At 43.7% G+C, this 17,125-nt stretch overlaps 1 protein-coding gene across 2 annotated transcripts in view; it reads right to left on the bottom strand.

The window, feature by feature from the left end:
• LPGAT1 (lysophosphatidylglycerol acyltransferase 1) overlaps positions 1-13,398 on the bottom strand; it is a 60,787-nt gene extending 47,389 nt beyond the window's left edge. The window contains exons 1-2 of one of the 2 annotated variants that reach the window (XM_071426456.1): positions 13,268-13,398; positions 12,447-12,714 (exon numbers count right to left, since the gene is read on the bottom strand). In XM_071426456.1, the coding sequence (XP_071282557.1) occupies positions 12,447-12,684 (238 nt within the window). In that variant the 5' untranslated portion in view covers positions 12,685-12,714; positions 13,268-13,398. Of the gene's footprint in view, positions 1-11,363; positions 11,577-12,446; positions 12,715-13,267 lie in introns of those variants that run through there. The other variant, XM_071426467.1, reaches the window with a different exon arrangement.
• Positions 13,399-17,125: the final 3,727 nt, after the last annotated feature.

The following is a 17,125-nucleotide window of genomic DNA, read 5'->3' as shown; positions in this document are numbered from 1 at the left end:
TAAAAAACTTCTCATCTAAAAATAGTCTTTACCACAAGGAAGTTGTAACATGAACTGTGAAAAGACTGTCCCTTGGACCTGTAAGATACCAGGGTAATTTTTTCCAAATAATGGATTTTATAAAGGTTGGGGGAAATGATGTTCAGTTACCACAAATTTAATGAAATAAATTAAATAATGAAATAATTAATCACAAACCAATTAGAAGCTAATGATGCAAATAAATATAATAGCAAATGCCTATATTTAGTTTTATGTTTCTGTTTATGAAAATTCCATTATTAAAACAAGAGGCCACAGTAAGTTTGTAAAGCATGTTGGAATGTGTATGATACCTATTCTAGCTGGAAACTTAAGTATTACTTTTGTTGGTATGACACAACAAATGAGAACAAAACCTCTTATTAAATTTGCCCCAGGTTATCCTATACCAGTTAAGTGACTTTTAAGAATTAAGTGTGTGGCCAGGTTTCAGGTTGACAGTAAGCAAAAGCCCATCATAACATCAGAAATACCTTTGATGGCATAGTCAGGCTATCACAAATTAAGCAATTAGCAGGAAAAAACAGCCTCTCTCATTATATTATTCTAGCTGATGTACCTCAAAGCAGCAGCAGAAAGCTTACTGTTCCTAATTTTACAAAAAGTTTAGCATATGTTACTATTACAAAACAAATAATCCCCTTACACCTGCTGACAACTGCAAGAAGCACCTTGGATTTGTGGCCAACAGACACTACTTGGAAGTACTTCAGCAATACCTTTTACTAACATAAAATAGTCAATCTCTAGAAACAAATTTATTGAAACGTTCTGAGCAGATGATTCCAACACCTATCCTTCATGCTCGGTGCACAAACCAGTACTGAATGCACCTTTCAATGAAATGCTCAGGCTCAAATTGTGAAATATGCTACTGCAATGACAGTAATTGAGGCTTCTCTTTTTCTCTCTCTTTTCACTGCTCACATTAAAGAAAAATTCTACAGCTCAAATAAAAAAAAGTTTCAATAGATTTAGAACAAATGGTGAAAATGACAGCAGAAAAAATGTTAGGGAACAAAAGAAGAAAAAGAACAGACTTTAGAGTAGTTCAGTTAAAAACTACTTTAGTGCAGAGCAGTTTCTCTGGAGAGCACCCATAAAGGGGTTGAAGAACAGAGCTGTGAAAGAGACTGTGGAAATAAGCTTTTCCATTTCAAATATAGAAGGGTGCCACAAATGAAAGAAGATATGAGGACTCTCAAACTTCTGCTCTACAATTAAATGATTAATGTGAATATTTTTAAGTCTGTGTGTAGCAATGGGCACTGTAAGCACTTTAAATGCACCTTTTTATGACATGTGGCTACTAGTGCCTTGGCATATCCTACTCCTTAAACTCTTGCCAGAAGTCTTACAAATGACTTTTTCTTCAAACAAAAAGAAAACTAGGAAAAAAGAATTAAACAAAATTAGGTTACAGAAGTCTAGCACTCCCACAGAGTAAGAAATTTGGTCAGTGCCATTCAAACACAAAATTCTACCTACCCAACCAAATCCTCCATGCTTTGCTCAAAGAAAATGCCTCAGATCAAACCAGGAAGTGACCAGACAGCCAGATTTACATTTACCACACAGTTCTTGCAAAGTATCAGGAAAGGGTGGTAATGGGACTGGAAAAGAAGGGAGGAGGCCACCTGCTAGTGTTCCTTCCCACAGCAGCCACCCAGAATAACCCTTTGCCTTCCTACAGTGACACACAGGGACACCGCTCGTGGTTACATGAACTCAGTGCTGCATTTCAGCTTTTAAAGTTCAGTGGGATGTTAAAAATAATCAGAGCAGGTGAGCAACAAAGGAAAAAAAAAGGTATGTTTCAGTATTTTCTCCCTTTGAAGGAGAGGAGGAACAGAAGCGCTCCTCTAGCCTGCAAAAATCTCGTCAAACTTGACAAGCCCAAGATAGGCATCAAATGATCTTGAGAGTTTTGAGATGTGTTAACCAAGACAACAGAATTATCTGGGCAAAGACCTTGCTGTTGTCCCATTCCTTTCCTCTGTTACTACATTAGAAGACCAAAGTATCAGGTTTGATAATACAAACAGAAGAGCTCCAAACACAAAAAATACTCGTCTGTTCATTTTCACATCATCCACTCCATGCAAGAGGTTTAACAGACATTTATATTAACCATGCCTGCATCTGGAAACATTTTTACAAATGTAAACTGAACCTCACAGGTCCTTCATTTTCTATTAATGCATACACAGGCTATGGTTCTATTTATTTCCAAGTAATGCTGTTGACAGGAGCAACAAGAACTGAATTTCATGCCAGAGACAACCACAGGAAATAAAAATGGGTAAGAATGAAGAATGCATTTGGAAAGCAAACTGGCAGCTATTGGAGTTGGAGATTTGCCAGGCCATCTATATATATTTATGCATATCAAAATAGGACAGGCTCAGGTACATAACTCCAGAGGCCACACTTCTAACGTGATGCCTTCCAGAGTGGTGCAACAGTGGTACAGAACCCTTCCTGACAGACTCTCATGCTCCTCACAACCCACACCATTGCTCTCTCCCTGGTTTTCCCAAATATACTCAAATATGCCTTGACCTTCAGGTTTCTACATGTCCCTCGGTCAGATTCACAACTGACTTTTTTTTTTTTACTCTGACCTGCCTACAGGAATCTGAGCATCACTGCTCTTTCTTGAGAGCTTGATGTGGTTTTAAGAGGAAAATTAACACCATCCTAGCCAAAATCAGGATGGAGTTTCAGTCAGGTTGATATCCTTCCAGTCCTCTTTTTAGGAGGCTACATGAACTTCTGTAAAAAGAAGTTAGTAGAAGGTATTAAAAGCTCAATATATTAAGTTCTTTTACCATTTGGCTTTTTTCCTAATATTAGGAGCAAAGAGTTTTCTGCATATGCCTTTTGGACCTAAAATACTATGATAAGCAAGGTGTACCAAACCCCACAGGAAAGGATGCTGCTTCCAGCACCATCTGCCACTGCCAGGTTAATGTGTTGTTCCAGAAGCAGAAGTAACAAATGCTGATTTCCCAAAAACCCACTGTCTAACCTCCTTCTCCCCAACAGGGTGGACAAGATATGCTGGCACTGTGGCAAACCCTGAGTCATTGATGCACTGTTTGAACAAGCAGCAGATGTCAAATAAGACATACCAATGGCTGAGTCTGCCTGCAGCACCCTCAGCTGAGGCACAAACTTGGGTCTCTCTCCTCTGCTCAGCTGTCAATTTTCACAAAACTCATGGGAACACAATTATGCCTGAAATCCGAACCATCTGGTCAATTGCAGACAGATTTGCAAGGAAGCAAATCAGAAGTGTGGGAGAGCTGAGAGAAAGAATAGCTGTTAAACAAGTAGCTGAATCTCATCAGGAAACTATACTTAAACATGGTCACATTTATCTACAGGGGTAATAAACACCCAAGTCAGAAAATTACATTAAAATGGTGTTTGATGGCCCACCTTAAACACCACACTCAAACATAACTGATGCTTAAATTAACCAAAAGTATGTGTTCTTAATATTGATAGGGCTTTTTCTCCCCCATTTCTGGCAAACAAACATAGACACTATGGACTTTCACAGAAACTCCACATGCTTGTAACCACAGGACGCTAGAAAACGAATTAAACTAAATTTTAAGAGAAGTCAAAGTCCTCCCTTTTGCCACCAAAAAAGCCCCAAATCCACAAGCACTCACGCCACTGTCCTAAAGAGTCAACTTTCCTGAAGCCATGTCCTCCCAAACAGCAGCAGCTCTGCTCCTTGCTCTTAGAACACCACTTCTATTTTTAGTTCCACACAAGTGAGAAGCAGTAATAAAGCTATTCATCTTCCTCTCCTCCTTTACTTAAATTACAAAACTGAGGTGAATCTCTAAGCTATGAACTATTAAACTCCTTAAAAAAGGACAATTCCTTACCTTTGGAACTGTAACATTTGAACAAGAAGTTTTACGGTTATGTTGTATGAATCAAAAAAAGAAGAACACCACTGGCATTATCTGGCAAAGCATTTGTGAAAAGGTGTAATGGAAGTATTTAAGGAAAAAATTAAACATAACCTCCAGGTACTGCTGTCTTATTAAATCTCACACGACTTGCAATGTTCTACCTTTTAATGGGGACACTAAAAATTACCTTCTCCTTTACACAGAGTCAAGGAGATTGACTCTTTTCCATTCTGCCCAGGAAGCAGAATCACTGAGTTGTCCAATTTGGTTCTGCTTTGAGTTCAGCTGTGAGTGAAATGGTTCTGGTTTGATTTCAGCCTGCACTAATGAGGCTGGTGACCCTCTTAGAGAGGTCTTAATTCTTCAATAGCTTTAGAACAACTGAGATCAAACTACTGGACTGTGAAGGTGAACCACTGATATTTTTTAGTATTATTCTCCATTCTGCTCTTTACAAGTTTTGTAACTGAAGGTATAGCTGTTCACTGGGACAAAACTTTCCCTAAGCTCTCCACCATGATACTCATCTATTTCCTAAACTGCTACTTCACTTAAATGTTTATTACTTTATATTGTTGAACATCAAACAACTTCTGCGTTGTTTTGGCTATTCATGCAGCTTAAGTACTTTTGAAGTTTTCTACAACTGTCTCTGTAGCTGACAAATTCAAATAGTACACATATAAAACTTAAGAGAAACACCATTGCTGAGCTTGCATCAGAACCATCACCAGAACTTATTTCTTTCTTCTGAACTAGTTTTCAGTTTATCCTAGTCCTTCGTTCTCACCCTAGGCTTAGTTTTCTTCTCTAAAAGAATTTGGCAGAAGGCACTCTTCCAGTCTAAACAACATCAACCAGTTAAGAAAATAGTAAGAAAAGATGAAGAAATCTACTTCAGTGACATTCACATACTAAAGCCCTGACCTGCATGGGACTGCTCTCTTGAATTGAGGCCATAAGCAGTAGTTTAAAAAATACACTAAAGCTGGTGCTGCCACCAAAAGATGCATTTCCTTCCTCTTTCTCTCTGCTGTTTGTACCTACTTTCTCTCACCACACCCACAAAAGGAACTGGGTTAGGGACTGTGTCTTCTATGTCACCCAGCAAAAAAAAGGGGTGGATGTGTAGTGTTAGCAGAGGCCAGAGCTGGCTGTGATCCAGACCACCATACATCATTAAATATTTGGCCAATAAAACTGAAGCAGTGGCAGGATGAATATAAAAGGCTGGGATGGATTTCTGCTGTGGCACTTCCTGCTTGAAATGCCTTGTGTGGGGAGAGGAAAAGGCCAGAACAGCCCCATACACAGCATCCCTCACTGGTGTCATGGAGCATTTTTGGGCACCCACAGGTGGCTGGACTGAGCCGTGTGGCTGCAAGAGCAGGGCACTTCTGTGCCTACACAATCCCGCATCGGACGCGTCATCCCCAGCAGCAGAGCTGACACCCCACTCCAACACACACCAGATTACATATCTTGGAGCTGTACTTTGGCTCAGTTCACCCTGCAGAGTTACAGCACTATGATTATATCCCATAAAGGATTTACTAACTACCCTGTCTAATTAGGGTTGCACAACTCTTCCATTTTTCACCACCATCAAACCTTGCCAAACTAACCTTTGGCAAGACTTTTCTGTCCCTCTCACACACATGACAGAAAAATGGAAAGTGATGTATTCTGTAATCTGTTTGAGCTTCATTCTAAAAAAGTAATTTCCCAGAACAAAACTTTAGAGAAAAAGAGCTTTCTTCTCCACATTAAAATTTTAATTTTATTTTCCTCCAGCTTTCTTGAAAATCTCTAAAACTTCCATGCTTTAGTTACATTAAATGAGAGTGAGAAATTGCATCTTTGACATAAAGGCATAATTTCTCACGTGTTTCAATACACATGATGACACTGTTCAAGTGCAAAAAAAATTCACTGCAAAGAATTTGTGGACAAAGTATTTAACTCTCTAAGATTATGCTTGTCCAAATCAGAGCTGGAGAAAAGCTTTCCTCTATTTATTTCACATGGTTCCTAAAAGCCTACATCGAGGAAAAGAACAGCAAAAGGTAAAGAGAACAGAGACACATCTCTCAGGTATTTTTAGTCATATCCCCTCAGTAATGAAGGGAGAAGTAAGAAGACTAATGTGAATAGATATGCTAAAAACAAAGGCCCAGATGAAGTAGGGGGGATAAAAACACATGCTAAAAATAGCAAACTCAGCTATAAGGAAGAATGGAACCCAGAATTGCTAAAACTTCACTTTCCTTTGGCTGTGAGCATATGAGCTAATTTAGAAGCATTTCACAGCCATTGCTGGACTTAAAATTATATAATCATACCTTTCTGTATATGTATTCATCAATAATTTCATCTTTACTATGCTTTGGTAGGCTTGCAATAGTTCTTGTATTATCCACAGTAGGTGAAACAGGAACAGAGACTAACCTGCTGTAAAAAAAAGGGGGGGGAAAGGAAAAAAACCCAAACAAACAAGAAATTTAAAAAGGACTTAAATAGCAACAAACAACAAAAACAAGTGTGAGCTTTTACTCCAAGCTTTGTGCCAGGAGACAGCAGCTTTCTGAAAAAAAAAAAAAAATCAACTCAGAGAATATTTCATTATCTAATCTTTTGGAATGACCCTTTACAGTGAAATGATACAATAGAAAAATGAATTACAAGCTTTACTGCTCCTGACACATTAGATTACATTTGCTGGCATTAGAAGAAGTACAAAGAAGTATGGTAACTGTAACCCATGTCCCCAGAAGGAGATATGGGGATTTTCTGATGTGATTTCTCATGCCATTAGAAAAGGACAAGGGTCTTTGTACAGCATTCTGTACAGACACATGACTTGTACAAAGAAGATGACACTAAGTTCAGTGCATACCTTCCCTCCTCTTACCCAAAGCTGCCTTTGAGATGGGCCTTTGCTCTGAGGCCACAGTGGAAACAGCTCCAATGTCCCCAGCTCATCCAACTGTGACCTTTTCTTATCCAGACAGCTCCAAAGGTTAACACAAACTTCCTCTTACAAACAGCAAAATGAATGCAAAAATTCCTGCTTGATCTCAGCATTTGCACATCTCAGGTACTTTTGCATATTCTAAGAAAACATTATCAAGAACCATTTTCCTTCTCCATTTCACACACTGCCTGACCTCAAAACAGAAGTTGTTTCCCTGTGCCTCTCCCTGCCCAGTCCTCAGAGTGGTGACCAGACCCAAAAGCAAAACACTGCCAGTGAAAAATCACACCGTAGGAACTGAGGAGAGCAGAACCAATGGCAGGGTTAGAGGCACAGACAGGTCTCCTGAAATAACACTGCCTGCCTTGTATGGGACAAAAAATTTACTTTATCTCATCTGCTGTCCTTCAGCTTCTGCTGCTCTTCCTGCCCAAGGAGAGGGGCCAACCTGTCAGGAGAAGCAGCACAGACAGCACATGTTGTCTGCACCAAGGAAGTGTTGTCACAGCAACTCCACCTGTGGTCTTTTACAGCTCTGGAAGACAAAAATATTTGCATTCTTAGACGATTAGAGGAATTAAGGCTGTTGGCTGATAAAACGTAAACAAGATTTTGCATTAGAAGGAAAAAAAAGGTATGACTGCTGAAAAAATTATAGAGTGGTCTCATTCTAATCCCTTGTATAAATCAGCCAATAAAAGCTAAATGACTTGCAAGGAGAAGAGATGGGGACAACTAAAAATCAAAATCTCAGTCTTAGCTTTTTTTTACTTGGCTGAACAGAGAAGGAAAGAGAAATTCTCCTCACTTAACAAAATCTGAAAATTCTTACAGACACTCTTTAAAATTAGTCACCATCCTGGCTGACATAGAACAGTAACACCATAGGACTGGTCCACTTTTAATTAAGCACTGCATCATTATACCAGCAAGCACAGTCACAGCACTCATAGTTTTTAGCGTGTGGTCACAGGTGTATTACTCCATTCCACCTGCCCACAGCCCACTGACCTACCCAATACTGCTCTGTGTGTCACTGAGAGGCTGAAACACAAGTTTTTGTCAAGGTGTCCTCTCTGCTGCTGGAATATGAAATAGTCCAGGCACAGATCTGAAGAAACCCCCTGCCCAGGTGCACACAAGCCTGCAGAGCCCACAGCTTCTCTCTGCTGGTGCTGACACAAGAGCTGATGATTGCTGCAGCCAGCGGACACTCGCTGTGACGGTGTTCGCAGGGGTCTTAGCATGAGGGAAGAGACGAGAACGTTGACTTTGTATTTCAGAAGGCTTGATTTATTATTTTATGATAAATATTATATTAAAACTACACTAAAATAATAGAAGAAAAGATTTCATCAGAAAGCTAGCTAAGAATAGAAAAAGAATGATGATAAAATCTTGTGACTGACCAAGACAGTCCAGACAGCTGGACTGTGATTGGCCATTAATTAGAAACAACCACATGAGACCAATCACAGATCCACCTGTTGCATTCCACAGCAGCAGATAATTATTGTTTACATTTTGTTCTTAAGGCTTCTCAGCTTCTCAAGAGAAAAAATCTTAAGGAAAAGATTTTTCGGAAAATATCATAGCTACAATTCACCCTGCCAGCCCCTCCCCAGCCCCAGCCAGAGGCACCAGCCCCGCTCCCCACGGTAGGATGAGCTGTGTGGAACACACTGGAGCAGAACATCAGCATCCCCAGTGTCAGGGCTGCACTGCCAGCTGATTGCTCTGAGTCCCAGAGACTCCTCATTGCAACACTGCAACAACACCATCACGGGCTCTGACCAGCTCCTGCATTCCGACTGCACAGAGGCAACCAAACAGTTCCTCTGTGTGTGTAATTAATTAAGCAAGCTTCTCTCTGGCAGTCCTATTTTTGGTGATTTGATTAAGTACATAGATATTACACTTAGTCTGCAATACTTGACCAAAGAAGATGATAATTGCTTTAAAACTAGTTTTGTAGGTGAGCAAAAGATCGTCAGAAATTCACCACCACAGATATGCTCCATCTCCCTCCCATCTACCACACTATTTAGTGCTATCTGGCATACTCATATATTAAATGACAAATTGTAGTACAGGGGAAAAAGGCACTTGCCAATGAAGGATCAAGCACTCTTGAGTTTGCTTTTTTTAGAATGCATCTTGTAACAAATGCAGGAAAATATTTAGAAGTATTATTCAAAGGTGCCTTTCAAATCACGCTAATATGCAGATTCCAAGTGCCCTGGCTGAACAGCTCCTACAAGAGCAACACATTTATTTTGAAAGCAAAAAAATGCCCTTAAAAAAGGAGATTTAGAAGAGTTATAAGAAGGCCTTTCTGAAATCATATAAAAATAAAATAACATTGCTAGACTGTCTGTACACTCTTCATAAAAAGATATCCATTTTTCATTTTTGTAAGAACCCTATGAAGCTCAAGAGAACAACAGAGATATTTATCAAACTCTGCCCTTTAAAAATCAAAGTAAACCAATTATGCACAAGTTCTCTCTCATACTTGCATCTTAAGAAGAAAAAGATTAGGGAGAGGACAGTGACCTTTACAATTTCTCTTCCCAGTCCCTTCTTTAATTTGCTTGTGCAGTCATATGCTATTTCTTTACATAATATCAAGTGCATCTGCAAACAGAAAACACCTACATTTATCAAAAAGCACAGATTAGAGCTACTGATACAGACACAGATCATGTAATTTCTGTGATCATAAATCCTCTATGTTCCTAAGAAAAACCCCCAGGTTTAGACAGGGTGAGGAAGAGAAGGGCAGACATGATTCAGGAGTCCTTCCTCAGCTCTTCCAGCTATATTCAATAAAATATACCGACAATTATGCAACAGCAGCAAAGCCCAGAAGGGTAAGCTAGCACTCACCATATTCTCTTCATTTGGTGTCGAGCTTTCTCCTACACATTACACACAAATTATGGGAGCAAAAAAAGTCTGCCCTGAATCTATTCTGGAGGCTGAGTTTAAGTCCTTAATTACAAATTATTTATGTCACTTCTTACCCAAGAGACTACCCAAGCTTGGAAAGGGAAAAAATAAATAAACAAAAGAACTAAAACATACTTGCAACACAACTGAAACAGACTACTCCCTCCAACTAAAAGACAAGTGAACTTATTTATCTGGTTACCCTCTTAAAGACAAACCAACAAAAAAACCATCACCAACTACTCTGCTACTCAAAAGACAAAAACTTTAATCTTTTCCATGAACCCATGCATATCTACTGTCTTGTATTTACTTTTGCAAAGATAGGACATACTGAAGCCTACCCTTGACTTAGTTTTTTTGAATTTAGAACAGAAGAATTCTGGAGCAATGTCACTTTCAGATGCACCACTGCAAGTCTTGGACACCAACTCTAATAAAGCAGTATTTCAGTTCTGAGTTAGTTATGTCATACTGTATAAATAACAGGGAACCTAGTGGCAGGTTTTCAAAAAACTATTAATCTGGAAAAGGACACAGATTACTGTTTGCATATGTTGAAGCCAGATACACTTTCCAGGTTTGTTCTGCAAGTGGTAGAGAGCACTGATGAGATTAAAGAAAGGACAAAGAAATAAACTGTTCTTGCTAATTCATATAATTTCAGTATAAAACACACTAACGCCTTAATGTCAAATAAAATGCATTTAAACTAAACTTTCATACAAGCATTTGCTCAAAATCCTCACCAAAAGCCATGCTTCATAGTGAAAAGCAAAAAGAAGGGCCTCCTTACCCATACACCATCCCTTAAAACACTTCTGCATAGCAGTCTGTAAATACTTCAAACAAATATACTGAGACATTTCAAAACTGTAAAACAAATTATTTCAAATTATGAAGATACATCAGCAACACCAACCAACAGATGCTTCAGGAAGATTCTAGGATATGCAGATCATGCTAAGACCACCTTCCAAGCAATAGGCAAAAGAAACCACACAGTTCTGCAGTCAGCAGTGAAACTACCCTGAGGAAATGGCTTTCAAAAATTGTCATGGGACAATGAATTTTAACCAGCACATTCAGTACACACAGTTAATCCTCGGGGTCACAAGCTGAATGACTTTAACATCACCATTATGGCCATAAACTTTCCCATTTCCAATTAATAGTACATGAGACATCTCGAAAGTCAGTCCTTCCTCCTGGAAGACCCGTGTGCTTTATGACATAAAGCAGACTTTTACAAGTGTACCTGCCACTGCAAACACCATGTGGACTTCTTTTAATGAGCAAACATATAAAAAGGTCTTTAAACAGCATCTCTGGATAAGCTTGAGCTGTACCAGGCAAGGCAGTTTTGAAGCAGTGCAACGCTGTGACAGTTCTAGCCCGACAGATCAGAGTCCAGCTTGCTGCTGCTGCCACCATGTCCTTAAAAAGCAAGGGAAGCTCACCTAGAGTATCCACAGAACCTTTGTGCATCTTGGAAAGGCACAGGACAGGGTACCAAAAGCCACACTGGCACTGAGGCGTCAGCTCTCGTTGCCTAACAAGCCTCCGTCTGGGCCAACACTGACTTTCTGACTAATCAGGAGTCTGACCAGACTCCAGAGCTGTCTGCTGCCATTCCTTGTTTTTCTTGTTTACACAAGACCTGCAGATGCAGCCTGGGCAGAAGAGAAGGAAAGAATTTTAGGAGGGCTGCTCACACTTTGCACTCAATAGATTAATTTCTTCCCTTTCCAAAGCTCATACAAAGAACTGATGGCTGGTTTTTTGCATGAAGTGCAGTAGCCAGATGAAAATCAGTGCATTCGAGGACAAGACCAGAGCCTTCCTTAATATTTCAGTTCAGTCCATCACCTTGATGAGCCTATGAATACTAAACGAGCAAAAACAAGTTCAGTAATAACCACAAAGCAAGCATGCAGAGGGAAAACCCCTACAGATACTGTAATTAGCTCTGCTAACAGTAAATGAAGAGTCATACGGTTGAGAAACATTCCGCATCACTACTTGAATGAAAGAGGTTCCCTCTGCTTCCCTCCCTTCTGAGACGGCACAAAAGACAGTCGCTGTTGCAAGGAGCAGAAGACCTACTCTTCTGACACGAGCTTCGTGTCAAACTTCTTAGCCTTGGCTCCTGATGTTTCTAAGGGGAGATGATTTAGAGATGCACACAATATAAGAAAAGTTTAGTTCTACTAGCGACGTGCATAGTTCGAATCAACTCTCTTTTGAGATGTATCTTTTTCGTGAAACACTAAACATGATCAAGATACTACGGAGAAGTCGTATTTCCCAGTTCACTAGCACAAAATACTGACTGCAAACCTCTTAAAACATATAAAGTTCCTAGCTATAACTTAGAAAATGTTTCAGTACACAGCATCTCAACCCAGAAACACATCTGTGTAAGACAACTGAAAGAAGAACATCCTGCATATCTACTACAGTCAAATATTCCCCTATACCTCCCTTTATGAAAACAGTCTTTTAACAAATTAGTATGTTTTAAATTAATAAGACATTCTTACCTGTGTATCCTGCCCACCAGCCCCAGGAAGCCACCATAGCTAAAAGCCATTTAAATAACACTCCTTCGATATACCAGAAGCTTTTGCTGTCCAATATTCGGAGAGGCTGCAGTACAATTAAGTACAAGACGTAGGACGGAATAGCAACCAGGTTATTGGCGACCATAAAAGCGAACCTGAGGAGCGCTTTCAGGCAGGTGTAGCCCAACTTCTGGGCCTGCTCTAGAGTCACGGCCATGCTCTTCACAGCGGAGGGCGCGGGACCGTCCTGCGGAGAGAGGGAGAGCAAGGTGGCACAGGGAGCGCTCCCTGAGTGGGGACAGCAAAAACACGGCGGCACAGGGAGCGCTCCCTGAGTGGAGACAGTAAAACGCCGGTGGCACAGGGAGCGCTCCCTGAGTGGGGACAGCAAAAACACGGTGGCACAGGGAGCGCTCCCTGAGTGGGGACAGCAAAAACACGGCGGCACAGGGAGCGGTGCCCGAGGGGGCGAGGCGCGGGTGTCCCCGGCCCGGCCCCGGCCCGCTCCCGCGCCGGCCGTGGGTCCCCGGGCAGGCAGCGACCCCCGCCCCGGGGCAGGCACGAAGGCTCCGGCGCGACCTCCGGCCGGCGCCGCCTCCGTGCCCGGGCTGCGGGGGAGCCCAGCCCGCACTCCCGGCCCGGGGCACTCACGCGTGCTCCCGGCCGCCCTCCGGCTCCCCCTCCCCGGAAAGGCGGCGGGCGCTCCGGCGGCTGCCGGCGGCCTCTCTCCCGGCCCGGCGCGGCTGACAGGAGCCCGGGCCCGCGGGGCGGGGAGGCGGCGGCCCGGCCCCGGGACTCACCTCCGGCGGGGCGGCGGAGCGGCGGCGGAAGCGGCGGGGCTGGGGGAGCTGGGCCCGGCGGCGGCGGCGGTCTGGGCTGGCGGCGGCGGCTGGCGGCGGCTCATGGACCCGGCGGGGGCTGGCCCGGCCGCGGCAGCGCTGCTCGCCCTGCGGCTCCCTGCGGAGGGAGAGGGGGGCGGGCGGCGTGAGCGCGGGGGAGGCGGGCGGGCAGGCGCAGACCGCGGGTTCACCTCGGTTCTCCCGCGCCCGCGGCCGGGCCTGGCACGCTTCGCTTTGCTTCGCTTTGCGTTCCCTTCCCCTCCCCTCGCTTACCCTTCCCCTCCCTGCCGGCTCGGCGCTCCGCGGGCGGGACCGCGCCGAGCCCCGGCCCCGCAAGGGCAGGCGGTGCCGCGGGCGGGAGGAGGACCCTGCACCTGCCGGGGGCGGGGGTTCGTACCTCGGCACCGCCGCCGCCTCCGAGCTCCCGCCGCGGGTTCATGCCGGGCGCTGGGGCCGCGCTCCCCGCCCCCGCCGCGTCCGCCCTGACCGCCCGGCAGCGGGGCTGGCGCTGCAGCGAGCGCCGCCCCCGCCGGGCAGCGCACAGCCCCTGCACCCTCCCGCTCTCACCGACACACACACACCCAGACAGACAGACAGACAGACAGACACCGTGACGGGTGCCGCAGCGCATCCCGGGCTAGCCCGCGCACACCCGCGCTCCGCGGAGGGGGCACAGGCAGGGGCTGCCCTCAACGCCCGTCCGGAGCCGGGCTGGGCGACACGGGGACGAACCGGGGAATGGCCTGAATCTGTGTCAAGGGAGGTTTTAGGTGGATCTCAGGAAAAGGTTCTTCACCCAGAGGGTGTTTGGGCACTGGAACGAGCTCCCCAGGGCAGTGGTCACAGCACCAAGCCTGGCAGAGCTCAAGGAGAGTTTGGACCACACTGCCAGGCAGGCACACGGTGTGACTCCTGGGGGTGTCCTGGGCAGGACACGGGGCTGGATGGGATAACCAGTGCTGTCCATCCCGTATAACTGTGGTTCTATGAGCAGGGAGCAGTATGGCTCGGCCCCACCACTCCCCCTCACCCTTGGGTTTTGGTTAAAGTTGGGCAGTCAGGGAAGGCAGAAGAGGATGCTCCACAGGTTCCCTCAGCACTGCCAGAAAGACCCTTTGGGCCCAGACAGCAACCGTGCATTTTGTCTTGTCCTTGTAGTCTAAGTCCCTGGTGTGTGCTTTTTATAGCTCAACTTCTCCAGTCTTCTGCCTTCTCTCTCATCCCTGCCCAGCAGCCACAAACATCGTCCACCTCCAAACCAACTCCGTGATGGTCTCCAGCCTACAGAGACACCTGATGCCCGCACAGAAGCAGCTGAGGGCAGAGACCCAACAGCCCCATCCAGAGAGCCTGCACCTTTACAAAACCACTCCAGGGTGAGGATGTTTTGCCTTCTGTGTAACTGCATCTTCCCTTGTGGTGATACAGGACTGTTGCCTCTTGTCTGTTCACTGTGCCTGTCAGACACAGGTCTGCTCCTGTCTTCTCTGTAACCCCTGAAGGGGCCATGGAAGAGCGCTGCCAGACTTCCATCAGCTCTCTCTGGCCTGACCAGGCTGCTCCCTCTGCTTACTTGAGCTGTTAAAACACTTGCACTGAGCAGAATGGCTTTGCAAATGATTTTAACTCTGCTTGCGTTGCTAAGGAAGAGCAGCAGCTGAAACCACCTTAACAAGGAGATGTGCTAGAAGGTCTTTTGTGCTGAAAAAAGAAAAAAAAAAGTTCAAATTGTAATATGGGGACTGAAAAACATATCGGTTTCCCATACTAACCATGCCATGTGTAAAGCTAGTCGACTGTTTCCTAGACAATGAGGCTTCAGGGATGACTGTACCATCAACAAAATTAAATCCCAACCTCTATTCCAGGAAGCAAACAAAGTTGTTATTGCAGTTAAATTTAATTTGAGAACTTAAAAATGCAAACAACCAAATAATACCATCATATTCTACTTGAGCAAAACAAAACACTAAACTTCTGACCTTTTTGACAAAAAGGACACATCTTGCATAAGTGTTTCCAAGTCTGGGCGTTTTTCTGCCTGTGTTATTTTTATTCCTAGGTTAAACCTGACAGTTGTGCTCAGTAATCATTATGCAGTCAGCTTGAGCTCTTCTGAAGTGCTACCAGCATCAGTAGAACTCGAGTTTTATGTTGGTTTGGGGTTTTTTTCTCATATATCTCATACAAACAACTCTGGGCATACACTTGAGGTTATTCTCAGCAAAATTTTGCTCCAAAATTCTCAGGAGCCTAAAAAATTGTCCTAAAAAAGGACAATTTTTAGGCCATTATTAAGAATACATTTTAGTTTTTTACATCAAACAGCAAAATGAAGCTTAGTTTATGTATCATTCCAAGATTTAGAATATTTATTATAATAAATTTTTAGAAAATTTAAAGTCTCTTAATTTTATTCCCACTGCACAGTTTGGAACACTATTCTGAAGCCTGGTGCATCCAATGAGGGACTGCAGAAATGATGTTAGACAAGTAATGAATTAGGCAATTTATCCTGCAGAAAGGAATTGCACATGGGGAAGCAGCTGTACAAAGCATTCATTCTTTGTCAGTGACTGCCTTGGAGCTTAGGAAGCTGTGGTTTAGCATTCTGCTGAATGAGCTCCTAGCAAAGACCCACCCCTATTCCTCATTTCCTGGCCTTCCCATGGACAGCCCAGTGCTAGGAAGTGTGCACAATGAAATAACCCCACTGCTCTGGAGAAGCCAGCTGTGCCACCCAGTCTGAGCCTCTGAAGAATCCTTTCTGGTACCAAGTTACACGTGTGCCATTACTGCAAACAAAAAGAAGGAGACAACTAAAAGCAGCAAATTTTTATTAGGTCAATAACTCTGAAGCCCAGAAGTATCACAAGTGATTTTTGGTTTTGATTTTAAGAAAATAAATTCCATTTTCTGGAAGCCATTCCTCAATCTCTGAGCTTTCATTATATATAGTTTGTCTTTTTACTACTATAAATGCAAAAAAAAGGCTAAGTATTAATACAAGCAGCTCTCACTTTATGGCCTTTTAAATAATTTCTCTAAAGTTTACATGTTTTTTACTGAATACCCCCCCATAACTTCCTCTTTTCAGCCTCACAGAAATACTGACAGGGATGTCACTACTGATCATTGTAAAAATACTTTTAAATGTGCTTATTAACTGGTAGCTATGGATATGAACATTGGTAAAATTAGGTCATTAACCAATGTCAGTGATTGCTGGAGCAGATAAATAAATATTGGAGTTGTCTCCCACTTACCTTCATAAAACCCACAGGCCACAAACACAGGGGAAGGATGAGCTTGTTCCTGCCCATGAGAAGGGAGCACATGTTAGAGGGGTGAAGGGGACACAGTAATAAACAAACATCTGTTGTATTTGGCTGCTTTAACAATTGTCCAGAGGAGCACCCAGCTTACTGCACAGGCTGGACCTGAGCTCTGGCTCTGATTCCAGTCAGGTGTCAGCCCAAACTCCTCAGAGGCCTTTTGAAGAAGGTAACGCGTCCCCTGGCTGGCTGCACTGTCAGAAGTGACTGAGCTGCTGTCATTGTCACACTGTGCCCTTCAGTGGCACATCTTTGCAGCCCAGCCTGGCTGCAGGGTTAGGGGGGACAACAAAAGGAGGAGAAATGGCAGCACAGCCATCCAGGCAGTCCTCGAGGCACAGCCATAATGGAATCCAGGCTGGGAGCTGCCAATGCCAGCCAGCTGAAGGATTGCTTTCTGGAGTTAGGAAACAGCAAGTTTTGGAATGCTTGTGAACCTCACTCTGGGTCAAAGATTGGCAAAACAGAAGCTGCTCATTTGTCA

The sequence above is a fragment of the Agelaius tricolor genome, unplaced genomic scaffold, assembly GCF_023055355.1.
Source record: "Agelaius tricolor isolate 1412-34295 unplaced genomic scaffold, bAgeTri1.0.p SCAF_1, whole genome shotgun sequence".
NCBI classification, from domain to species: Eukaryota; Metazoa; Chordata; class Aves; order Passeriformes; family Icteridae; genus Agelaius; species Agelaius tricolor.
The sequence above is the reverse complement of the archived record's forward strand: the minus strand, read 5'-3'. Positions and strand labels throughout refer to the sequence as shown.